A 26064-nucleotide genomic window follows, 5' to 3' on the forward strand; every position below is an offset into this window, starting at 1 on the left:
TGGATGGGACTTCCCATATCCTATTTCTTGTGGTTGTGGCAGAGACTGTTTATCTCACTGCCATTGGTTCCTAGCTCTTATGGAAGGACAAGCAGATTCTTGAGCTCCCAGGGAGCTAGTTACAATCTCTAGATCTGCCTCTCAAGTTCAGAAAGGAAAACACTTTCATGTGTTTCCAAAAACACCTTAGGAAATTATTTCAATCTTCCTAAGTAGAAATTCAATCCTCCCTATGAATTGTGTTTTCTTTTTCTTCTTGTTCTGTTTGGCTGTGCAACTTTGTTCTGTGGCCCCTGTCGGACCCTTGGCATCTAGGTTCACTGTCCTACCATGTGCAAGGCCAGAAAAGTGCCAAGGCTGACCATGAGGATTGAAGAGTCAATTGGCAGCCTCTTACAGGCTGGAACCCAGCTCAGCAGCCTTCAGGACATGTTGGTTTCTCTCCAGAAACAAGATCCACCAATTGACTCATGCTTTGAAATGCTGGAAGCCTGACCAAATTTCTCAGCACGGGGGTGTGTGTGTGCATGTGCGAATGAAAGTCTGTATGAGCCCATGTTTCTAGAATTCTCCCTGTGAGGGGGGAGGTGGGAGAAGGAAGGATGGAGAACACTCTAGGACTTGCTCCCCTCCTTCTGAGCATCAGGCAGGACTGGGTGGCTGCCATAAGCCAGTGGACCAGGCCACAGTCTGTATGTTTGCTCCTGGCTGAACTGCAGGTAAATATGGCCCCTCCCTGAGCTAAGCTTGTCTGGCAAGTGCTTATCCAGCACACTAGGTGTCTCTGGGACTGAGACAGGTTACTCTCCCCACATTCCTGCACCAGTGACCTCCATTTTGTCAGTACCTGTGGTTCCCCACAAGCAAAGCCCAGCTGCAGCCTGGCGCCCGCTTTGCCATGGCGGCTCTCCATCTGCCCTTCTCTTCACTTCCTGCATTCCATTTGGCTTCCTTGGGCTCTCCAGACATCTCCTGCCTGCACTGCTCTCTGACACTGTGTAGCAGCTTTCAAATCAGTATTTGTCCCTGGAGGATCATGGAAGGGGCTGAGAAAATGAGCCAGAGACACCCATCGCTGCTAGCCTGGCTGCAGCACTAAGTTCCTGTCTTCCTGAGGGTCATCAGAGGATTGTCCTGGCCCCAAAAGGATGAGACATGCTTCTCTGTATCCCTTAGGAACATATCTGGAATGACATCCACTGGTGTGGCTTCTGTAATAAGCGTGTCCTTGGAATTTTCCTGAGTTGTGAGGGGTCCACAGTTGGATGATGGAGGAAAAGGTTTATGATCATGACTTAGATTCTAGGAAACGCCTTGCTTTAGTCAATGGAGTGGATAATTTTTCTATATTTGTGTGATTTTCCCCCTCATTACTCATTTGCTCATTAATGTGTTTGATTATTCACTCAACAAACATTTCACAAGCACTGAATGGAACCACTGGGTAAGAGCAGTTAGCTGGCAACTGGGCACCCTAGGTTCAATTCTCAACTCCCTCATTTCCACACAGTTTTTTCAAGCCCCCAATTCCTTATCTGTGAAATACAATTAGATATAGAATCTGCGTCATTTTATTGTTCTGAGGGATCAGTAAAATCACCTTTTAAATCCTCCATAAAAGGCCACTATTATTACTGTCGCTGATGCTGTCATTGTTCAGTTTAGTTCAGATCAGTCACTCAGTTGTGTCCAAGTCTGCGACCCCATGGACTGCAGCACGCCAGGCCTCCCTGTCCATCACCAACTCCCAGAGTTTACTCAACCTCATGTCCATTGAGTTGGTGATGCCATCCAACCATCTCATCCTCTGTCATCCCCTTCTCCTCCTGCCTTCAATCTTTCCCAGCATCAGGGTCTTTTCCAATGAGTCAGTTCTTTGCATCAGGTGGCCAAAGTATTGGAGTTTCAGCCTCAACATCAGTCCTTCCAATGAATATTCAGGACTGATTTCCTTTAGGATGGACCAGTTGGATCTCCTTGCAGTCCAAGGGACTCTCAAGAGTCTTCTCCAACACCACAGTTCAAAAGCATCAATTCTTCGGCGCTCAGCTTTCTTTATAGCCCAACTCTCACATCCATACATGACCACTGGAAATACCACAGCCTTGACTAGATGCACCTTTGTTGGCAAAGTAATGTCTCTGCTTTTTAATATGCTGTCTAGGTTGGTCATAACTTTTCTTCCAAGGAGCAAGCGTCTTTTAATTTCATGGCTGCAGTCACCATCTGCAGTGATTTTGGGGCCCCCCAAAATAAAGTCTCACTGTTTCCACTGTTTCCCCATCTATTTGCCATGAAGTGATGGGACCAGATGCCATGATCTTAGTTTTCTGAATGTCGAGTTTTAAGCCAACTTTTTCACTGTCCTCTTTCACTTTCATCAAGAGGCTCTTTAGTTCTTTGTTTTCTGCCATAAGGGTAGTGTCATCTGCCTATCTGAGGTTGTTGCTATTACTTTTAGCCGAGAGTCTGGGGGGATGCTGGGGAAGCAGACATAAATAGCATGGCCCCTGCCCTAAGAAAGCTCACAGTCCAACTGCAAAGGCAGATACAGATAAGACAAGGGTCATTGAGGGTTAGCGGCAGAACCATGGAAATGGACTGTGGGGATTACAGAGGAGAGACCTGTGAACCGCACTTGGGGGAACAGAGAAGGCTCCTCAGAGAAGGCAGGTCCATTCAAGTGGGTCTTGAATGGTATTTAAGATGCTAATAGTCAGAGATGGGAAAGAATGACATTCCAGGGAAATAGAAGACAATGAACTTGAGCAAAGGACAGCTAACCATCTATAGTAGCTGAGCATCACATGAAGATGGCAACAAGGAAGAGGATGTTCATGTGGCCAGATTACAGAGGGCTTTGCATGCCAAGCCAAGGCAGGGCGGGAGGGGGCATTTGGGTTTTATTCTGTTGGCCTTGGGCAGTGCTTCCAGCACCTTCAGCAAGGGAACAATAGGATCTGATTGTTGCCAAGGGTACAACCTGCCATTATAAAAATAAATACATTCACCCGAGACTCTGAGGAAATTGGCAGGAATAAGCAGCCAGATTTTCAGTGCTTTGCCTATGTGAGTTAGCTTCTTGCCACAGGCAAAGGGGCCAAGAAGAATGATGTCATGGGGGCCTTGGGATGCCTCGTGTGCAGAGCAGGTGGCCAAATTGCGCCTAGCAGGCACTGTGAGGCTGAGGAAGTAAACAGGAAGGCATTTAGCACAACGGCTCACTTCCTCCAATCCCTGTGGCTCCAGCCGACTCCTGGCAATCTGGGGAAATTATAGATGGGACGCCGAGGTCTGGTGGGACCGGTAACAAAGCACATTAGAGCCAGATGCATCCGAGTCTGAATCCTCATTCTGCCATTTAATTAGCTGGGTGACCATGAGGACCAATTGTTTAACCTTTCCAAGGCTCAGTGTCCTCATCTGTAAAATGGGAATAATAGTGACTGTTTCTTCCTGTACCTTCTCAGTGGGAGAAGGTACAGGAAGTTTTAAGCATAACACCAGATATGCAGTAAGTGCTCATGTTAGAGCAGGTGATATGAATGATTTTTTTTAAGTCGCTCAGTCGTGTCTGACTCTTTGCAACCCCATGGACTATACAGTCCCTGGAATTCTCCAGGCCAGAATACTGGAGTAGGTAGCCTTTCCCTTCTCCAGGGAATCTTCCCAACCCAGGGATCGAACCCATGTCTCCCGCATTGCAGGTGGATTCTTCACCAACTGAGCCACAAGGGATGTTAAAAGGGACTTTGGGACTCCCCTGGTGTCCCAGTGGTTCAGAATCTGCCTGCTAATGCAAAGGACATGGGTTCGACCCCTGGTCTGGGAACTAAGATCCCACATGCCACTAGGCAACTAAGCCTGTGTGCTACAACTGGAGCCTATGTTCTGAAGCAAGAGAAGCCACTGCAATGAGAAGCCTGAGCGCTGCAATTAGAGTAGCCCCTGCTCACCGCAACTAGAGAAAGCCCAGATGCAGCAACAAAGTCCCAGCACAGCCAAAGATTAATTAATTAATTAAAAGAATAAAATAAAAGGGGCTCTGGGGACTTCAAAAGGCTCTGCACACAGGCCTTCCTCACTTCCCACACCTTCCTCTGTCATATCTTCTTGCAGTTCCGCTCTGCCCACACTGCCAACAGCCCCGGAACTGGCTGGAGAAGAGCAGGAGTACAAAGATAGCTCCCCACCTCAGAGGGTTTATTGTCAGAAAAAACAAAAGCGTATCATACATTTTTCACCACTTTTCTCCTAAGAGGGTAAAATACGCATCGTGTATCTTTTTTTCCCCCCAGAACCTTACAAATTTTAGCTGTAAATGGTAAAACACATCAATGAATTTCCCCATGAATATTTATTGAAATTGCACTTTTAATACAAAGCCATTTGAAAAGTGAAACTCCAAGGAAAATGCATTTTGTGCAGCCATTGATCTTAAAATATTTACTATGAATATGCTCATCCTGGAAATATTGCACACTGCTTTTTATTATTTGTTCTGGATGAAATCGCAGGGATTTGGCCAAGATGGTTTTTACAAGCGGAGCAGTACTGGCAAGATGATCCTCTGGATGGCATTCAGCTTGCTTCCTTTCCAGTCCTCGGTTTGTTGGTTTCTGGCAACTGTTCCATAGACACCTCCGGGATTCAGACATGACTAGTGAACGGAGACTAGAGGCACACCTGGAGCAGGTGAGCTCTGAAAACCGCTAACTAGAAAAGCATGGGCCTGAAGTGGAAGGATCGTCGAGGTCATCTTGTCCAATGCCCTCACCTGTACATGACATGAAAGAAAAGTGAAGTCGCTCAGTCATGTCTGACTCTTTGCAACCCCATGGACTATAGCCTATCAGGCTTCTCCGTCCATGGGATTCTCCAGGCAAGGATACGAGTGGGTTGCCATTTCTTTCTCCAGGAGATCTTCCCGTCCCAGGGATTGAAGTCGGGTCTCCTGCATTGTAGGCAGACCCTTTACCATCTGAGTCACCAAGGAAGTCCATGACATGACGGTGCCCTTAAAGACTGGATGCCATTTCTCAACTCACCTGCTGGATTGGTAAACCTGGAAAAGAGTGATAATTCCTAAAGCCTGTAAAGATGCAGGGAGATAAACATTGTATACATTGGTAATGAGAATATGAATCGTTGCAAACTTTTTTGAGAGCGGGCCATCAGTATTGATTAAAGTTGTAAGTACAGGACTTCCCTGGTGGTCCAGTGGTTAAGAATCCACCAGCCAATGCAGGGGACATGGCTTCCATCTCTGGTCTGGGAAGATTCCACAGGCCTCGGGGCAGCGAAGCCCCTGCACCCCAACTACTGAAGCCCCTGTGCCCTAGAGCCTGTGCTCCTGAATAAGAGAAGCCACCACAATGAGAAACCAACATCCCACAACTGGAGAGTAGACCGTCCACTACAACTAGAGAAAGCCCATGCATGACAACCAAGACCCAACATGGCCAAAAATCAAGAAAATTTTTAAAAATTGTAAGTACACATACCCTTTGAATCAGCAATTTCACTTTTGGGAATCTGTCCTATAGATCTAAAAGCGTTCGTGCAGAAATGCATATGTAGAGTGATGCTTTTTACAGCCTAGTTTGTAGGAGCCCTAGCTAGAAACTGCCTAGATATTCACCAAAAGGGAACTGTGTGAATAAAGCAGTCCCTGAATCTGTAGACTGGTGGTCTCTAAGTATTATTCATTGCTCATTTAATGATAGCATGTACTTCCAGAACATGGATATTTATTTGCATGTGTGAATATCTTAAGTGTAGGGTAAACAAATACAATGGAGAAGGCAATGGCACCCCACTCCAGTACTCTTGCCTGGAAAATCCCATGGATGGAGGAGCCTGGTAGGCTGCAGTCCATGGGGTCGCTAAGATTCAGACATGACTGAGCGACTTCACTTTCACTCTTCACTTTCATGCATTGGAGAAGGAAATGGCAACCCACTCCAGTGTTCCTGCCTGGAGAATCCCAGGGACATGGGAGCCTGGTGGGCTGCCGTCTATGGGGTGACACAGAGTCGGACACGACTGAAGCGACTTAGCAGCAGCAAACAAATACAAAATAGAAATTTTAAAGAGATGAGATTAAAAATAAAGAGATAGAACTTTGAATATTTTTTCTTTGTGCCAGTGGGGTGCAGGCTCCCTGTTTTGGAGGTTACTAGAGAATATCATGCTACCTTCCTAAAGGAGTGAAATCAAATATTGGGGACCATCATCTGATTTTGCAAAAGTGTGACTGTACAACGCAGATTGTTACGCCTTTTTATCTTCTACTAACTGATGCACTATCATTCATGGATATAGATATAGTCACACTCACACACACATGGTTTTACATATTCATAAGACTATAGAGAGCAGTGTGAATGGGTTATACCAGGCTGTCACTATTGGGACTCCATTGAGGGCAGGACAGGAAAGTTAGAAAAGAAAAGAAATTGGGGAAAGGGGGAAGATCTTTAAAAAGACTATAGCAAAATGGGAAAATATTGCTAACATGAAATTGAAAGCTGCTCAGTCCGATTCTTTACAACCCCGTGGACTGTAGCCCACAAGGCTCCTCTGTCCATGAATTTTCCAGGCAAGAATACTAGAGTGGGTTACCATTTCCTCCTCTAGGGGAGCTTCCCAACCCAAGGATAGAAACTGGGTCTCCTGCAGTGCAGATTCCATCTGCCAAGGAGAACAGGCCCGTGCGCCACAACTGCTGAGCCCCAGGGCTGCAAGTACTGAAGCCCGTGTGCCTAGAGCCTGTGCTCCTCAACAAGAGCGGCCCCAGCAGCGCGAAGCCCACGCACTGCAACTAGAGAGTAACCCCTGCTCGCCGACACTAGAGAGAGCCCTCGAGAAGCAACGAAGACCCAGTGCAGCCAAATATAAAATAAGGAAATCAGTAAAAGTTTAAAAAACAATTCACTTATGGGCTCCACTGTCCAGCACAGCTGTCAGATCTGAGCTGACATCCTTTGCATCTCATGTCCTCTTCCCAGTTCCATGACTTGGCCTTACCCTGAGCAGCAAAACAAAGCTCAGTCCAGTGATGAGAAAGAGAGAGAGAGAGGTTTGGGCACAGGGTCCCCAGACAGGGCAGCTATGGTTGGGATAAGCTCTACTTGCTGCTCCAAGGGGCAGGAGACCAAGTCAGGCCCAGGATCTTCCTCAGTCAGAACTCACTGGTGCCAGAGATGGTCCCACTGTCCTTGGCTACTGGGCCGTTTGAAGGGAAAATTGAATTATAATCCTAACATCTTCTGTACATCTGAAAATTTGTCATAGTAATTAAATGCTAATAAGGCGAAGGAGATTAAATGGATAGTTTCCTTAAAGATTACACTCCACCATCCAAGGTCAGGTGGAAATTATAAGTAATGTAGTGGTGTAGTCAGATCACTCCGGCTGAATAAATGTCACGACCAAAGCAAGGAGTCACTCAGTTTTCTATATTTGAACATCTCATTAGAGCCTGTGTCATTCAAAGATGTATCGGGTGGCAGAGAGGTGACATTTAAGGTCTCTCATGGAAAGCCAAACCCTTAATTATCTGATGGAGGTTAATGTGGCTATGGAACAGGGGAAGCCTGAGTATAACAGGAAATAATGGATTATGCTAAGAGCTGGTTTCAATGGTAACCCCGGGGAGTGGACCATCCTGGTAGGATGTGGGGCCAGGGCCAGAGTTTTCCTGCCTTGCTGGTTCCCTGCCAGGCTGAATGGAGGGAACCAGGACAGTCCTCCTTGGTATCAAGAAGCGATGCCTGATGGAACTTCCCCGGTGGTCCAGTGTCTAAGACTCGGTGTTCCCAATTCAGGGCCCTGGGTTCAATCTCTGGTCGGAGAACTAGATCCGGCATGCCACAGCTAAGAGTTCGAAAGCTGAAACTAAAGATCCTGCCTGCTGCAAAGAAGATCAAAGATCCCGTATGCCACAACTAGGACCCAGCTCAGCCAAATAAATAAGTAAAATATATATAAAAAAATACAACACTGTTCCTGTCTTCACTGGTTTCAAAGCCAGTGAAACAAATAAGTAAATATAGCTTTTCAAGTGAATGGAAAATGTTGTTGAATTGATTGCTGCTGTGTTAGTCGCTCGGTCATGCCCAACTGTTTGAAACCCCATGTAGCCCACCAGGCTCCTCTGTCCGTGGGATTCTCCAGGCAAGAATACTGGAGTGGGTAGTCATTTCCTTCTCCAGGGGATCTTCCCCACAGCCAGGGATCAAACCCAGGTGTCCTGCATTGCAGGCAGATTCTTTACAGTCTGAGCCACCAGGGAAGCCCATTGAATTGATTATCAAATTTAAAAAAAGAAAAGGAAGAAGAAAAATAAACAAAAATCATTTTTATGTTAAGAGGATTTTACTTCTCCCGGGGCACTATCCATTCTGGAGGAGACCTGACAAAGACTGGCTTTTTCAATATCCGGACTCTGGTCACTTGCAGTGGTCAGGATGGCTGGCATGTGATTTAAAGGGACAGCTGTCTTCAGCAGCCAGAGCCCACACCTGCATGCACATGGAAACACACACAGACTGCTGGGCTCAGGTCCACCAAAGATGCTTATCTAATACTGTTTTGGAGGAGCAGGGCCTTTCTGTTGCCTGGAATGCTTATGACTAAGGAGTGAAAACTCTGAGCTCCTGATTTAATTGTTCAGTCACTAAATCATATCCAACTCTGCAACTCCATGGACGGCAACACGCCAGGCGTCCCTGTCCTTCACTGTTTCCCATAGTTGGCTTAAATTCATGTCCACTGAGTCAGTGATGCTATCTAACCACTTCATCCTCTGCCAACCCCTTCTCCTCCTGCCTTCAGTCTTTCCCAGCATCAAGGTATTTCCCAATGAATTGGCTCTTCCCATCAGGTGGCCAAAGTACTGGAGCTTCAGCTTCAGCATCGGCCCTTCCAATGAATATTCAGGGTTGATTTCCTTTAGGATTAACTGGTTTGATCTCCTTGCAGTCCAAGGGATTCTCAAGAGTCTACTCCAGCACCACAGTTCAAAAGCATTAGTTCTTTGGCACTCAGCCTTCTTTATGGTCCAACTCTCACGTATATACTGGAAAAACCATGAAGTGAAGTGAAGTGAAAGTCGCTCAGTCATGTCCAGCTCTTTGAGTCCATGGGATTCTCCAGGCCAGAATACTGGAGTGGATAGCCTTTCCTTTCTCCAGGGGATCTTCCCAACCCAGGGATTGAAGCCAGGTCTTCCGCATTGCAGGCAGATTTTTTACCAGCTGAGCCACCAGGGAAGCCCCATAGCTTTGACTATACGGACCTTTGTCAGCAAAGTAATGACTCTGCTCTTTAATATGCTCTCTAGGTTTATCATAGCTTTCCTTCCAAGGGACAATTATGGTTCCCATCTCCAACCTCAGACCTTTGAAAAGCCCTCCTCCCTCTGAGGAAGGCCCTTAACATTGAACTCAGGTGCCCACCAAAAATATCTTGGCAAAGAATTAGCAGTGAAATGAATGGGGTCACTTCCAAACAAGCTGAATGTGCACAATTGCCTCAATTCTAGAAACTTCTGGAAGAGTTATAGGGATGCAATACAGGGGCAATCAGGTGGTTTCAGGGAAGGAGCCCATATTCTGGCCCTAGCCACCCCCACACCTCAAAGCTTCACAGGAAACTCACCCCCGTTCCCAATCTCATTTTTCTTATCTGCAAAATAAAGGATTTGAACTTTGGGCAACTCAGTCTCAGAAACTAAATTTGGTAAGGATTGAATGAGACAATTTATGGTTTGGGTTGGTCAATCAAGAGGATTGATTTTTCCAAGGAAACCCAGGTGACCTCATTATGTACCAACTTAAAAATGTTACTTGTCCTGGCCGACAGAGCACAGCTTCCTACTGAGCATCTCGCATCCACCCCATTCCTGCAAAAAGCAACTTCTTAATCCGACAGCTCATTGTTGTTCTTGTCTCTGTCTTCATCTAGTTCTGCCACAGAGATAGAGAATATCAGAATCCCAGGGTCTCTCAATCCAAGCCCTTTGTAAAAAAACCCTCTGGGCTGTAAGTAACAGAAACCAAACTCAACCCAACATAAACAATAAAGGGAATTTATTGGCTCATGTAACAAAACCATCCACAGGCAGGGCCAGTCACAGGCAAAGATAGATCCTATGCTTAACAGCATCACCAAGGATCTGGTTTCCTTCTGCCTCGACTCTCCCTTCTGTTGTCAGCTTTATGCTGGGAGGGGTCCCTCCAGGATTCCCAAGACAGCCCCTGTCAAGACCCAAGGTTACCTACTTCTTCGTTGACATCTAGCAAGGTGAATAAAAAGAGCCTTTACTCAACATTTCCAGAAGTCTTGAAATTCCCTCTGGCTCCATTGCCTTAGGAAACATGACCATCACTGTAGCCAGAGAGATGGGATGAGGTGTGGACTTAGTCCAGGTAATGCATCCCACCCCAGAAATGATGACAGAGACAGCTCCAGCAGAACATAACCCGCCCCTGCCAAGAGACATCAGGGGCTGCTGGGAAAGGAAATGGGGAAATGAACACCAGGGATGCAACCAACAGCCTCCAACTCGTCTCCCATTTTACAGATGGGGAACCGAGGCCAGAGAGAGAGAAGGCCTGTTCTAAGATCACAGCAGAGAAGAGCTGGGACCACGACCCACCCCTTTAATCTGCAGACTTGATCCTATTTCCACTCTACTCTAATTCGACCTTGTTCAGGCCAACTCAGGAAATATTGAGTGGTCATCAATGTGGGTTCAGATCAATCAATTTCTCCCCAAACCTTAATGAACTACTTCGGAAGCATCACATTTTAAACACTTCCAACAAATTTTCAGCCAAAAGAAAACAAACCTCAGTCCCAGGAATTCTTGCAGCCACAAAGATCAACCCCAGCACTTCCATCTCCCCTCTTGGGGCCCCCTAAGAACCAAGTGGCTCCTGTTACTTTTAAGGGGAAAAAATGCATTCTGGTGTGCAAACATTCTCGCATATTCATGCACTCCAAATCTAATTTTAGCTGCACGAGACTTCATTATAAGACGCTCACATAATTAAGCAGTTTTCTTCCCAGGGTTTGGAAGCCTGTCTATTCTTCTCTCTCATTAACACATCACTGGGATTATCAAGAATGAGTTTCAGTTTTTTCAAATTATATATTTTGGTTTTTCCAAATTGATCCACAACGGGAGATGAAATCCATGAAAATTACATGTTTTAACACAGGTTTGTGCAACTCCACAGCTTTGCTATTAAAATTGGAATCTGTAAACAGGATTTCTCTGTTCTGGTCTGATTAGCTACATCTGCCATGCTTCTCTCCTAAATTCAAGCCTGTTTTACTCCTTGGCTGGCTGGGACAGCATCTTCTTTATGGAGAAGCTGAGAGCTAGAGATGAGACCTAACTTGAAGAAGGACAAACAGACTTTCCCAAAAGAACAGACACATCCCCTTCCCGTGCTTCTCAGGAGCTGGTGGGGGCGGGGGGGGGGGGAGTGGTGGTGACTGCTGAGAACCATTAGCACATGAGGCCTTAACATCTTACTCACCCAACGTCCAGGATCAGGTGCTGAGGTTCAGGTATCTTGCCAGGTGGACTGACTCAACACAATGCACCCCAATCCCATCATTCCACTTATCTGCATGCCTGGCTAAGGTGCACAGTAAACTCCAAGGCCATCTGAGCAAGTGGCCCTCCACCTGAAGGAGCGAGGGTCTCTGGGTACCTGGCAGCAGGGAACAGTCTCATCATCTATCAGGAAAAACAGGCTGGGACTGCTGTTCTCCTGAGCCCAGGGGGCCATGCCCTGGCTGCAGTCCTAATCGGTCCTCCAGCCACTCCACTGCCCTTTGCAGACTCCTTGACATTTGAGTCTTCTCCCCAAAGACTGTCTGGGCGGCCAGGAGAGTGAGGGTCACTGCCAGGGAGCCAGTTTCTGGACTGGCTTCCCTCTCCTCCATCACCCAGGGCTGCAGTCTCCTTTGAGATTTTAGGTTCACTCTGGGATGCAGGTATTCCCTGGGCCCCCTTCCAAGGCAGGGTGAAAACTCCTGGTGGATTTCAACTGCTCCTGCTACTCAGGAGAATCAGCCTCATCAGGGCTTGTCGCATACTTGATCCTCGAGCCATGCTGTATCAATAATTGCTTATCAAGACCCTGGAGTTTCTAGCCTTGAGCTGAGCCCCAGCAATGCTTTAGGAGGATCTAAAATGGCCTCAGCATCGGTGTGGGTTTGGGGGAGACTCAAAAAGAACTTGGAGGCCACCAGGAACGAATGCTGAAGGCCATTCATTAAAAATTGAAGGCTAGGGAGGCTTCCCTCTGAGGAAGGGCCTCTCCTCTAGGGCCCTCAGCTCTGCCTGCCCCCACTGGGGTGCTGTCAGTTCCTGATCTCCAGCCAGGGAGCAGATGGTCCCACATTCCCATGCCCGGCTTTCCCAAACCCTTCACGCTGATGCAGAGGTCAGACCAGCAGGCCCAGCCCAGGCCTGGAGAAGCTGCAGAGGGACTCAGGGACTGCCCAAGTTCAAGCCCATCCACCTTTCTCCCTCACAGGGGTCAGTGTGTGGCCGAGCTCTCAACAGCCCTCCCTGGGTCCCACTTGTCCTGGGCTGTGCTCCCAGTTTCACCTCACCCTCTAGACTTCAGACCCCTGGTCTCTGCAGCCCCATTTCCGAGCCCAAGATGTGTAGTGAAGGGTGACCCAAGAAGGTAATTAGCATCAGCACCCCTCCCCCTCCCAGGCTGAGCACTGGCTGGCAGTGAGGAGAGTCCTTTTCTCTGTCCCCTCCTCTGTCCTCACCCACCCACTCCCACCTTCTTCCTGCACAGACTCAGAGGCATGCACCCATACCCACTCATCTGTTCTCAAAACACACAAGGGTTTTTCCAAGCCTCTGAGCCTTCGTGCGTGCTGTTCCCTCTGCTTCAATTCCCCTTCCCCTTCGCTCCATTGGAATAATGTCTACAGACTCCTCAGGACCAGTGCAGAGCCGCTGCAATGCATTATCTGACCTCCACACCCCGCACACACACTCGTCTCTTGCTGGATTTCTCACTCCCTCCCCCAGCCCCTCTAGGCCCTGAGCAGCGAAGAGGAGGCCATCTTCTCAGGAGCCCTGCAAGCTCATACACAGCAGTGCCGGTAGCGCCAGCTTCCCATATCCCCGAATGGGAAAGATGTCAGTGTCACAAAAGAGACAGAGGGTGTGACAAAGAGACCCAGTGACAGGAAGTGGAGGGTGAATAACAGTGAACCGAGAGGGCTGGCGGGTAGGGGTCAGGCAGAAGCTGCAGCCGTGGCCTCCCCGCCAGGGTCTTGATGGGCCATGCTGCCCCCCACTTCCTCATGACCAGGAGTGGGGGGTTCCTGCGAAGAGCTGTCAAGATGGGTGGGGCAACCAGCCCAGTGGCCCCCAAGACTCATCTCTCCTGGGTCTGCCCAGCCCAAGCAGCCCCCTCCACTGGCACTGCTGGGATATGGGCCCTCTCCTGGAGGCCCAGCCCCCTCCCACCCAACCCGCCACCCCCACCCCTGGTCTCCTCACCCCTACACCCTGCTTCTGGGATAAGGCGTGAGTCCCCAGCTTTATGGGGAGAGTCGGAGAAAGAAGCCAGGCAAGGAGGCGCCAATTCAAGGAGTGCTGACATTGGATGGGGCGGTGGGTGCACAGAGCTTACAGCCGGTCCTGAGGTGGGGTGTCTGTGGGCGGCTCTGCTCTGCCCATATCGCCACCAGCCCATCCAAGGAGAAGGGAGAGGCCGGGCTACAAAGCCGGTCATAACACCACGCACACTGGGGGATGCAGACGTGCACTCAGGGCTGCCTGGCCCGGCGGCCATAGACTGTGAGCCCGTCTCCAGGCCAGGGTCCTGGCTCCTCGGGGCACTAAGCCCACCCAGCCCAGCATCCCGCAGTCAAAGCCCCTGACCAGCAAGCCTGCACTGGGCTGACGACAGGAAACCCCGGGTCCCTGAGAACTCGGGGTGCATGTGTGTGTCAGGGTGTCAGAGAGACAGACAGGCAGCCCCTGGGAACACATAACCCGGCGTCTGCGGGCCTGCACTGATGTTCGTGTTTGCAAGTCTGAGAGTGTCAGGCACGCCCAGGGTGGTGGCTTAGGCGCATTAACGGGACACCGTGAGCAGAAAGTGGCAGGTCTAAGCAGGTCTGGCAAGGAGTGTGTGTCTCTTTGCATCTGTCCTGTGACATCGGGTCTGCTGGCTGGGAGTCATGCCCAGGTGTCCCTGTGCGGCAGGGACGCAGCCCCAGGGCGGGCCTCCGTGCAGGTGGCACAGGCCCCTCCTCTGAGCATCCCAGGGAGGCAGCGGCAGGCGAGCGTCCCAGCGAGCACGTGTGCAGCCCCGTGAAGGCGGCCGGCTCCCGGTGGGGCGGGCAGAGCGGGCCTGGAGCCTATCATCTGGGCACGTACTCCCGGGGCAGCCCGGCCCAGTTGTGGTCGCGCAGGGCCTGATCCACCGTCCGGATGTAGCCGTTGATCAAGTCCTTCATCTCCGGGGTGAAGGGCTCAGGGTCGTGTGGGCGCCGGCCGCGCCGCCGGAAGCTGCCTTCCTTGTTGTTCTCCACGCACAGCAGGCGCTCCTCACTCACGGACACGTTGAGGAAGGCTACCATCTCCCTCAGCGTGGGCACCAAGCTGCGCCTCAGCTCCTCGTAGTGAACCACCAGCAGTCGCTTGCCATACTTAAGCCAGTCCAGCACATGCGAGGACCACCACGACGCATAGCTGTTGACAAAGTCCGGCCACTCTGTGGAGAAAAGAAGGGGTGCCGTGTCAGAGCCCGGCCCGGCGGGCCTGGGGCCTCCCCTTCTGGGGGCCAGGATGCTCCATCCCCCTCTGCCTGGGACCAACCTGCCCGGATCCCCCCACCAAGGAAGGATCTCGTGAGGGGTGACCTTGTGAGGGGGACAGTTACTATGAGGCTGGGCTCTGAAGAGCCCCAAGCCTGCCTGGGAGATGTGACCTTGGGTCCGCCTTCCCCTAGCAGTTTCCTTGGAAACACACCAAGACACATGGGGTCTGAATGTTCCAAGAACTGGTTCTCCCTCTGATGGACCTTGACCTCTGGAACCATCCCTGGACAGGAAGAGCCCAGGGTCTCAGGCCTATGGGACACAGCGGAGTTAGACAGCAAGGCTGGGCATCTCTGTTGAGATGACCCTCAGTTCACCTTGATGTTGCCTTGGCAACTGTGCACATCATCCAGTCTGGGTGATGGGGGCTGAGCAGTGTGTGAGGGCAGATGCTGGGCTTCCCAAGGACATAAAGATGCTGTGCAGGCCGGGTTTCCTGTCCCAGGTGCTCCTATGCGGCTACACGGGGTGCATAATTGATGCTTATTGACACATGGGTGTGACCGCCAGTTTAACCAGTGATGTACAACAAGGCAAGGGTTGGAGCTGCAATCTTGGACAGATGATCTGGTCCATGACATTTTTTTTCCAGCAAATTTGGAAAGTCAGTGCCCCCACCCCCTCCCCGCCTCAGTGGAGAGAAGGATGCCAATATCAAGAATCACCCCCAACAAAATAAGCTTCCATAACTGGGTTATTGCACTGTGCTCAGTCACTCATTCATATTTGACCCTTGTGACTCCATGGACTGTAGCCCACCAGGCTCCTCTGTCCATGGAATTTTCCAGCCAAGAATACTGGAGTAGGTTGCCATTTCGTCCTCCAGGGGATCTTCCCTACCCAGGGATTGAACCCTCGTCTCTTGCGTCTCCTGCATTGGCAGGTGGATTCTTTACCATTAGCACCACTCTGCGATGCTGTGGGAAGCATTTGCTTTCTCTGATCTTCTTAACGATCCTAAGAGGTAGGGGCCATAGGGTTTTAAGGTGAGAAAAGCAAGGCTCAGAAGACAGGGTCTGCAGCTTGCCTGGGGTCACTGGGCTGGTAAGAGGCCCAGGAGGGATCAGAGCTCAGCCTGCCTGCTGGCTCAAGGGGAATCAGAGGGAGGCAGGAATGGCTGGAGAGGGGAGTGGCCTAGGGGGAGTGTGTCAGGGAATGGGGAGAACACCCACCAGCCTCAGCTGACCACACAGGGACAGAAGCAGGAGCCTGCCCAGCCTCGTTTCTCATCATGCCACCCAATCTGCTGGACACAGCTGTATTTCTGACAGCTTCGTTTTGTATCACTCACCGCCCTGACTTGTGTCTCTCTAATCCATTACCCAAAGGTTAGACTGTGTGCCTGCCTTGAGGGTGGCAATCATGACCCCTTTAGCCAACCCCTGGCGCCACGCTCAGCACCTGGCACACAGTAGGACTTCGGTTAGTATGTATCAGCAGATGACTCCAGGAATAAAGAGGCAGCCCATCCCCTGCCCTGCTGGCCCCTTCGGCTCACCTTTGCTCTTCCAGTTGCGGTCAGCTGCGTAGCCCAGGTGCCCGGCACATTTTCTGTTGAACTCAGCCACCAGGGACCTGTATGGGTTCCGGATGAGCAGGATAGCTGAGTCAAACATCTCAATCTCCCTCCTGCCACTCTCGTGGGTCTTCACGCAGATGGTACGCCGGCTGCGCCAGTGGTCCTTCTCGCCCTTGAACCCTGCCCGTGAGAAAGGCATTATGGAGACCCCACTGCCACAGTGGCAGACAGGTGTGAACCCTAACCTGTGCCCCCAGGGAGAGCCGACACTGGTGGGCACTGAGGGGCCACTGGGGCAGCCTCTAACCACAAGGCCTGAGCCTGCCCAAGAGATAGTGAGCGAGGGAGGCATCTAAGTGGGAAAAGATGGCATCTGCAAGAGAAAGCAAATCAGGCACCTCCTGTGGATCCTGGAAGTCAGGAGGCAGAGGCCTAATGATGCCTCCTTTGGGCACCTTCATGGCTATTTCACATGAGCATTGCAGAGAGGCTCATGAATGAACCGCAGCTGCAGGCTCAGAGTGGGTATGTGACTTGCTCAAGATCACACAGCACCACAGCATCAGAGCCAGGGCGCTCTCCATGTGGCTTTGTGTGTCCCTGGGAGGCCTTTGCCATTTGCCCACCTTCCCACGGAGTGGGCAGGATCCCCACCAATAGGCTCAAAGGCAGTCAGCAACTGTAGCCCCACCCTCTGACCTTATGTCCTGTAACTGAGCTCCAGTCTTGCATTCACGGAGACTCTCCCCAGCCCTACACAGCGTCATGCATTTATCAACAAAGATCATTGTGTGCCCATGCCGTGCTGAAATTTATGTCATGGATAAAGGGGTAAGACTCAGAACCTGTCTTCAAGCTTATAGTCTACTGGGGGGAGGGCAGGTGGTTCAGGGGTAAAGAATCTACCTCCAATGCAGAAGACTCCGGTTTGACCCCTGGGATGGGAAGATCCCCCGGAGAAGGAAATGGCAACCCGCTCCAGTATTCTTGCCTGGAGAATCCCATGGGCAATGGAGCCTGGCAGACTACAGTCCATGGGGTCGTAAAGAGTTGGACACAACTTAGAGAAAAAATAACAACAACAGCTATTTGGGGGACAGCCCAAGTGTATGTAATACAGAGGATAGGGGCTTATAGGGACAAAGAGTAGGGGGACCAGTTTGGGAGTATGGTGGGAGGTGATAGAAGGCTTCCTGCAAAGATGTCCCCTGAGGCTAATCTGGCCACATCCCGATGTAGCCCATGGCATCAGCTCTGGGGACGCGCTCCATAAATGTACATGAATTGGTCTTCAGCTCTTGGAAACATAAAGGAGTCTCACCCCCACCCCATGAATGGCTGGGAAGCACCTATGTCTACAGCCAGCAGCGAGGGAGTCTTTGATGCCTGGAAAATGCAAGTCTCTTTTGAATCTGAAAGTCTGGAGTCACCAGCTGAAACTCAACATATGTTTTCAAACTCATCTCTGCCATGGGCCAAACACCAAAAGTCTTTGCTTTGATTCATTCTGTCAAACAGCTGGGAAGTTCCAGGAAAGAATGAGTCAATCCATGGGCTGAGGAAGCATGTGATCTGGTCTTTGACACCCTGAGACCCAGGGTGTCTTTTGTACTGTCTTAGCCTAATTCAGCAGTGACCACTTTTCCTTATAACTCAGACCAGGCTCACCCATGACAGGTTTGGTGTTTGGGCACTGGAGTTGCCTTGAGAATTTCATGTGTACATGTGTGTGTTCATTGCTCTGACAGTGCTCTGTGACCTGCGGCTATACCTAACCAGTCCCGTAAGGCTCAAAGATGCGCCCAGGTAGCTCTAGAGCCATTCAGAGACAGTGTCGCTGCAACCCTTGATACCTGGCTGTCGAGCCACTGGGTCACTTAGCCATGTGTCGACCAAGACAGCCAGCTGTTTGAATAAGGTAAAGGCCTTCTAGATGAATATGGTGGGCAGCTACAGCCTGTACACAGTAGGTGGTTCCCAGGGGACTAGACCAGAGTGAGCAGGACCACAGTCTTCATCTGGCTACTTTGCCTATAGGTGCTGTAACACTCAAGGCTCCCAAGGATGAGCTTCCCTGGTGGCTCAGTGGTAGAGAATCCCCCTGCCAACGCAGGAGACACAGGTTTGATCCCCAGTTCGGGAAGATTCCAAGTACCGCGGAGCAGCTAAGCCCGTGAGCCACAACCACTGAGCCCGAGTGCCCTAGAGCCTGTGCCCTGCAGAAAGAGAAGCCACTGCGATGAGAAGTCCTTGCACCAAAACTAGAGAGTAGCCCCTGCTAGCCACTAGAGAAAAGTGTGCAGCAACAAAGACCCAGTATGACCAAAAATAAACAAATAAACAAATACATAAAAAGAAAACCACCCATCAAGCTTTGTGCTACATAATACTAATAAATAAACATGAGTTCAAAATTTTTTTAAAGACTCCCAACTATGATGAGACTGGGTTATATGGACACCCTTGGCTTTTTTACCAACCAGATCAAGACTGCTGTGGGTAATCACAGAACCTCAGGAACTTTCTGTTTTCTCTAGGAGGTTAATGATAGGCTCCTCTTTCCCTAAACCAAACTCTGAGCTAAGAATCCCAGAGAAACTGTTGTAACACCTGACAACAGAAAAATCTATTTCACCAAATATGTATCCCACTTGGCTTATCTGAGGTTCTTAGTCTTAAACAGTGCACAGATTTGAGCCGTTTTAAAGTTCATTTACTTGACATAATGAGGCCTCTTATTTCTACAAGAGAAATATTAGAAATCATTAAACTCTTGAAGATTTTTGGACCTAGTTTTAAGAAACAGTATTTTGATAAGCTACATTTACCTCGGGGGGAAAAAAAATGAACAGATGAAGTCAGTTTCCCCTAATTATTGAGGGCTGTAAAAATTAAGGAAAATTTTTAAAATGTTTATTGAGAGGGAATCTAAGTGACTAGGCTTTCCCTTTGAATCCAGATCAGATCTTGTGAATTTCCTCTCAAAGTGAGGTCCTAGAGCTGACTGCTTCAGCATCACACAGGAGCTTGTTGGAAATGCCAGTTCCTAGGCCCCATCTCAGATTAATCCAGTCATACTCTCTTGGTGGCGGGGTGGGTACAAACCAGGAATCTATGTTGAATTAATAAGCCCTCCAGGTATTGCTTAGGGCTTCCCAGGTGGCTCAGTGATACAGAATCTGCCTGCCAATGAGGACATCTAGGAGACGCCAGTTTGATCCCTGGGTTGGGAAGATACCCTGGAGAAGGAAATGGCTACCCACTCCAGTATTCTTGCCTGGAAAATTCCATGGACAGAGGAGCCTGGCGGGCAACAGTCCCTGGGGTCTCAAAGAGTCGGATGTGACTTAGCGACTGAACATGCACACACAAGGCGATGTTGACACACATTCAAGAGTGAGAAGCACAGCTCTGGTGCTCCAAGGAGGACCTGGGCTGCAGAGGCTGCGGTCTGGGCCTGAGAGCTGCCTCCTCCCTTCCCGGCAGCCCTCGCTCACCTTTGTTGTAGAGAGTTCCGTCGAAGTAGTAGCTCCCTGTATAGAAGCCGGTGGCATGCTCAATGAGGTGCCGCGCCCATGTGTTCCCCGCTCCGGGGAAGCTCGACAGAGCCACGAACACCTTGGATTTGGTGGGCAGGAACCTCCGGTCTGTGCATCGAGTGTCTGAAAGTCCAGAAGTCATCTCAGGGTTCCCCATTCCCACTGTGACTCCCAGACTCACAGCCCGACTCCTCTTGGCAGGAAATGCAGACCCAAGCCCCCCATTTAATGGAATGGGAAAACTGAGGCTCAAAGAGGGGAAGGGATTTGCCACCTGGACCTTGGCTGCATGGGTCTGTGGCTGGCCAGAGAGAGCCCCAGTGATGACGAGACCTCCCACTGGACGAGTCTAGTGGGAATCAGTGCCCTGTGGGTGCCCCACCTCATCTTTCAAGTGGTCACAGCCAAACCCTCCTAGCCCAGCTCAGGTAGTTCCAGACTCTGCAGGGGAAGTGGGTTGGGGTCGTGGCCAGGCAAAACAATGTCACACACCAGGTAGAGCAGCAAGGAATCAGGATTCAGAACTTCCGGTGTTAGTCGCTGTGCCCCCTCTTTCTGGGAGGCCCTCCAGGGCTGTGTCAGGGGCACATGGAACCCTCAGGTAAAAGTCTCCCAAGACCCGAGGGCTGTGCTGGGTCACCATAGGTGTTTGATAAAGGTGACAATGACCTTCCCCACCTGCTCTTCCTCTTATCAGCCCCTAAGTTCAGCTGGGGCAGACCTGCTTCTCAGACAAGGAAGATTCTGGGGTCTTGGCACAGTCTGAGTGACTCACTGGTCCCCAGGTATGGGCTGGCTCAGGGATGTCCCAACAGTCACTGGGCTCCCCTGTCACCCAGCCCCACCACCTTGCCATGTTATCCCTCTGGACCCTGCCTCTCTGCTCTTCCTCAAACCACCTTCATCCCCAGAGTCAGATAAAAGTCAGGTGCTCTTCACACGGATCCCTGAATCCTCTGTCCAGCCTCCAGGGATGGCAGAGGCCTCTCCGTTCATATTATCCCAAGATAGGACCACCCACCAAGATGCCTTCCCCATCCCGGGACCATATACTCAGTCCAGACTCCCAGACCAAGTACAGAAGGAGAGCCCTGCATGCCAGTTCACTCCGGGGTGGAACTCACCCTGCACAGGGGTCTGGTAGACCTCGCAGTACTCTGCCAGCCTCTGGGCCTCAGACTCCTGGCCACACAGCGAGCTGTCCACGGCATCCCGCAGGTTGAACTGGGGGGTGGAGTAAGCACAGTAGCACTCCCAGCCCCGGAGGATGGCCAAGGGGAACTCCTGCCGGGGAGGAGAAAAAGAGATGTGTCTCCAGTGAACGGTGAAAGCAAGGGCCACGCCCCCACTGCTCAGGCACTGGGGCGATCTCTGCGGATGTCCTGCCAGCTGCTTGGGATCAACATGGGTGTCTGTCCATCCTTTCAGGGCCAGGCACTGAGGCCAAACCCGGGGAGACAAAGCTCAACAAGATGGGACTCTGCCCTCCAGCAGCTCACTGCTGGCCAGTGACAAGCCTATAGTTAACACCAGAGTGCAAATGGTGCTTCTAGGAGGGGTAACTCCAGTGGGGGGACTGGATCTGAGATCTTGGAGACGTCAGGAGTGCCGGGGAGGGAACGGCACTCCAGGTCTGGGAGTCACATGAACGCATGTGTGCAAGGGTGAGCATGGGACAGAGAAGCCCACCCAAGGGCAGCTTAGTGAGGTGCTCAGCATCTTTAACCAACAGACTATGGAATTCCTGCCAGCCTTCCCTGGAGAGAGACGACCTAACCCCTGTTTCTGCAGTCCTGCTTTGGGGTGGTGGCAGGGTGGATGACAGTTTCCCACGCAGCATCTCTTCAGGACGGGAGGGGTGGACAAGGGCAGGCCCTGATTGCTCTGAGCTGATCCACTCAATGGGGACTTCCTGAAATCTACCAGAGCTAGAAGAAGGACAAGTCGCTCCTCGCAGCCTTTATTTATTTTTTAATATTTATATATTTGGCTGCACTGGGTCTTAGTTGCCACATGTGGGATCTTTAGTTGCAGCATGTGGGATCTAGTTCCCTGACCAGGGATCGAACCTGGGCCTCCTTCATTGAGAGCATGGAGTCTTAGCCATTGGACCACCAGGGAAGTCCCACCTGGAAGTCTTTTACATACATTTTCTTGGTTCCCTCTGGGCAGGAGGCTGCACCCACCACACAGTGGTGAGAGCTGGGGCGCTGGTCTCCAGAAAGCCTGAATGTGAATTCAGGTTCACAGGCTGGGTAACTTTGAACCTCTCTGAATGTCACCATTGAACAAAGGTAATAAAACCCACCTTGCACATCCGTTGTGAAAACTAGATGTGCGTGTGTGCTCAGTAGATTCAGTCGTGTCCGCCTCTGCAACGTTATGGACTATAGCCTGCCAGGGTCCTCTGTCCATGGGATTTCTCCAGGCAAGAATACTGGAGTGGGTTGCCATTTCCCCTTCCAGGGGATTTTCCCAACCCAGGGATTGAACCTGAGTCTCCTGCGTCTCTTGCATTGCAGGCAGATTCTTTACCCACTGAGCCACCTGGGAAGCCTGAAAACTAGATGCTGCCGCTGCTGCTGCTGCTGTCGCTTCAGTCATGTCCAACTCTGTGCGACCCCATAGACGGCAGCCCACTAGGCTCCTCTGTCCCTGGGATTCTCCAGGCAAGAACACTGGAGTGGGTTGCCGTTTCCTTCTCCAATGCATGAAAGTGAAAAGTGAAAGTGAAGTCGCTCAGTCATGTCCGACTCTTAGCAACCGCATGGACTGCAGCCTACCAGGCTCCTCTGTCCATGGGATTTTCCAGGCAAGAGTACTGGAGTGGGGTGCCATTGCCTTCTCCGGAAAACTAGATGAGAAAGGTCCAAATTGCCCAACACTGGGCCTTGCACGCAGTAGGTATTCTCACAGAGGAATGGGCCATCCTCTGCCTCCTTCCTCCCACCCTGTGGGCATCAGCCAAGGCTCGCTCAATAATTCTTCCACCCATCTCTCCCACACCTATTACTTGAACACCTACTGTGTACAGGGCACCACGTTCCAGGACACTCAGCCTTATTTCCACTCTGCTTCTCCAGTGGCTCTGGCAAACAATGAGCAATTCGAGTCCCCGCCCCTCCCCCAGGCAGAGAGATGAGAGGAGTCTATTGAGTATGTGCAAAGGAGGCAGTGGGCGGAGAAAACTTCTCACTGCTTGGGGAAACGCTGAACAAACCTTTTTATTTTTTGCCCACAGCAAAAATTTCATAAATAAATAAATAAAGGAAAATCAATAGCGTTTTCTGAGTGTGGCTTGGCAGAGCCAAGGATCTCGACGCTCAGAAAAGACAATGGATGGTGTCCCAGCCAGGGAGGGTGATGCAGAGCCTGGGGGTGGGGCAGTCCCTTAGGAGGAAGGGGGAGAGGAGGTTGCCCTCAGTGGAGGGTGTTCTGGACATAGCGGGGTTGTTCCCTCAGGTGCCTTGCAGCCCCCATGAAGCCTCCTCCCCACCTCCCACCTCCTCTGTCGAGCCTCAGGGGAGGCTTTGCCTCTGCGAGAATGTGCCCAGAATTTCACCGGGGGGCCAGGCCCACATCTCCTTCTTAGGGTTCCTGCCACATGGGGACAGGAGACAGGAGGCTTTCACTATTCTTACACACCCCTGCACACACACACACACACACTCACACAGCCTGCTTCCAGAGCTCAGTGCTTCCTCTTGCACTAGAAAAGCTCTTCAACATTCTATGAGATCGTAAGCAAGTCACCTCCCTTTTTGAAACCTTAGCTTCTCCATCTGTAAAATGGACACATCCCTTGAGTTGTCCTGCCTGGAAGAGTCAGAGGATCTTATTTCTCTCCCTCTGATCCACCACAAGGACCAATGTGACTGGGACACCTATCCCCCCATGCTTTTTCTGGATGAGGCGTGAGTCGAGGACTTTTTCCTGGATGGGAGGGGGGCAAGCAGTCACTCTGGGTGTCCACGAGTTCATGTCCAGGGGCACCAGTGAGGAAGCACCGGGTAGGAGAGAAAACACCATGCTTGCAACCCAACAGACCTGGACTCGAATCCCAGGGCAACAGTTAAGTATCTATGTGGCCTTGGGCCAGTAACCGGGCCCATTCAAGTCTCAGTTGCCTCATGGGTCATCGGAGGGCAATAATATTAATGCCATAGAGTGTAAGGAGACGGAGGAGAGATGATGCATAAAAAGGACCCAGCATAGGAGCTCGCCTACTCCTAGCTCTTAAGACCTTTCATCATAGAGGTAGGCCGCAGACCACCCTCCGGACACGCAGAGCATGTGAGAGTCTGGTTCCTAAAACTCCCACTTTGGCTCCCCCTCCAAGGCCTCAAAAGCTCAGGATCAAGCAGAGGTTGGAAGCCCCTCTCCCACGTAGCCCTTGTGGTCATTTGTCATTTTGGGGTGGGGGGGTGTGATTGCTTTACAATGCTGCGTTAGTTTCTGCTGTACAACAAAGCGAACCTGCTACAAGTATACACAGACCCCTCCCTCCTGGACCTCCCTCCACCCCGACCCCGCACGCTCCATCCCACCCATCTAGGTCATCACAGAGCACCAAGCTGAGCTTCCTGCGCTTTCTAACAGGCTCCCACTAGCTATCTGTTTTACACATGGTATTGTATATGTCAATCCCCATCTCCCAGTTCATCCCACCCCCATCTTCCCCCACCGAGTCCGCAAGTCCGTTCTCTGCGTCTGTCTGTGTCTCTATTCCTGCCCTGCAAATAGGTTCATCTGTCCCATTTCTCTTGATCAGTCACATAAAGAAAAGAACCGCTTTGAGGACTCAGTGGCCCCAACAGGGCCCTAACCCCGGAACCAGGACCCCCTTGGCCACAGCTGCCGTTGCTGTCAGAGCTGCAGTGACATCCAGCCCCAGCACCTGGGGCCGCTGGGCTTGCCGAGAGTGTACAATAGCATGACAAGCCCCATCAGTATCTGTGACTAGACTCCACCTGCCCCAAGGACCCCGTGTCATTTTTCTACAGAAAGCGAATCTGTGTCCTGACCCTCAATCAGAAGGCCGCTGGCTTTCTGGAAGCCAGCTCTCCTGCTGCTGTGAATTAGTGAAAAGCCATCACAAGAACTGCGACCTCCGGCCTCTCTCACTGCCATCCATCCTCTCCCACAAAGCCCTCATCCCACCTCGTCCCAGACTGACACCTTCATCACAACAAGTGGTGAAAACCAGCAGCCTGGGTACCACCCGGCAATAGAGTGCACACCGCGCTCTGCATCTGTGTTCCTGCTCTTCTGCAGACACTGGCTGGATCGTGTCCTCTAAACTTCCCATATTGACGATCTCACCCCCAATACTTCAGAATATGACTGGATGTGGAGACAGGGCCCTTCAAGAGGAAATGAAGTTAAAATGAGGCCATTAGGATGGGCCCCCATCCAGTCTGACTGGTGTCATTATAAGAAGGGATTAAGACCCAGACACACACAGACGGAGTGATGACACAGGGAAATGAAGGCCATCAGCGAGCCAGAGAGACAGGCCTCGGAAGAAGTCAACTCTGCCAACACCTTGATCTCGGACTTCTAGCCTTCAGAACTCAGAGAAAATAAATTTCCGTTGTTTAAGCCACTTGGCAGTCTGTGGAACTCAGTTATGGCAGCCAAGCAGGTCACTTCCTGTGCCCTCTGCCTGGACTGTCCTTTCCCAGACACCCTCATGGTTTTCTCTCTCGCTTTCTGTAAGACCTTGTCTGTGAGGCCTTCCAGGGCCACCCCATTTCAAGTTGCAAGTCCCTCCTGCCATCACCGAGACACGCCATAACCCCTCACTGTGTTGTCTGCTTTTGTTTCATGCATGTAACTTGCCTCAGCAGAATGCTCTGGCCTTCTCTCAGTCCATCCTGCCCTCTCCTTCTCCCACCCTGCCGCATGTCCACAAGTCCTTTCTCTGCATCTGTGTCTCTATTCCTGCCCTGTTAGTAGGTCCATCATGATTTGACATATATACACTATCATTTAGTGGGAAGCCGCTGTGTAGCACAGGGGCTCAGCTCTGTGCTCTGCAATGGCCTAGAGTGGTGGAATGGGAGCGGGGTGGGAGGGAGGTTCAAGAGGGAGGGGATATATGTATCCATATAGCTGATTCATGTT

At 50.8% G+C, this 26064-nt stretch overlaps 1 protein-coding gene across 5 annotated transcripts in view; it reads right to left on the minus strand.

Moving 5' to 3' along the window:
- Window positions 1-10077: 10077 nt before the first annotated feature.
- WSCD1 (WSC domain containing 1) overlaps window positions 10078-26064 on the minus strand; it is a 47616-nt gene continuing 31629 nt past the window's right edge. For all 5 annotated transcript variants that reach the window (XM_061390802.1, XM_061390800.1, XM_061390801.1 and 2 more), the window contains exons 6-9: window positions 21063-21222; window positions 19897-20061; window positions 16379-16579; window positions 10078-14774 (exon numbers count right to left, since the gene is read on the minus strand). In XM_061390802.1, the coding sequence (XP_061246786.1) occupies window positions 14422-14774; window positions 16379-16579; window positions 19897-20061; window positions 21063-21222 (879 nt within the window). In that variant the 3' untranslated portion in view covers window positions 10078-14421. The remainder of the gene's footprint in view (window positions 14775-16378; window positions 16580-19896; window positions 20062-21062; window positions 21223-26064) is intronic.

Source organism: Bos javanicus, chromosome 19 (assembly GCF_032452875.1).
Source record: "Bos javanicus breed banteng chromosome 19, ARS-OSU_banteng_1.0, whole genome shotgun sequence".
NCBI lineage: Eukaryota > Metazoa > Chordata > Mammalia > Artiodactyla > Bovidae > Bos > Bos javanicus.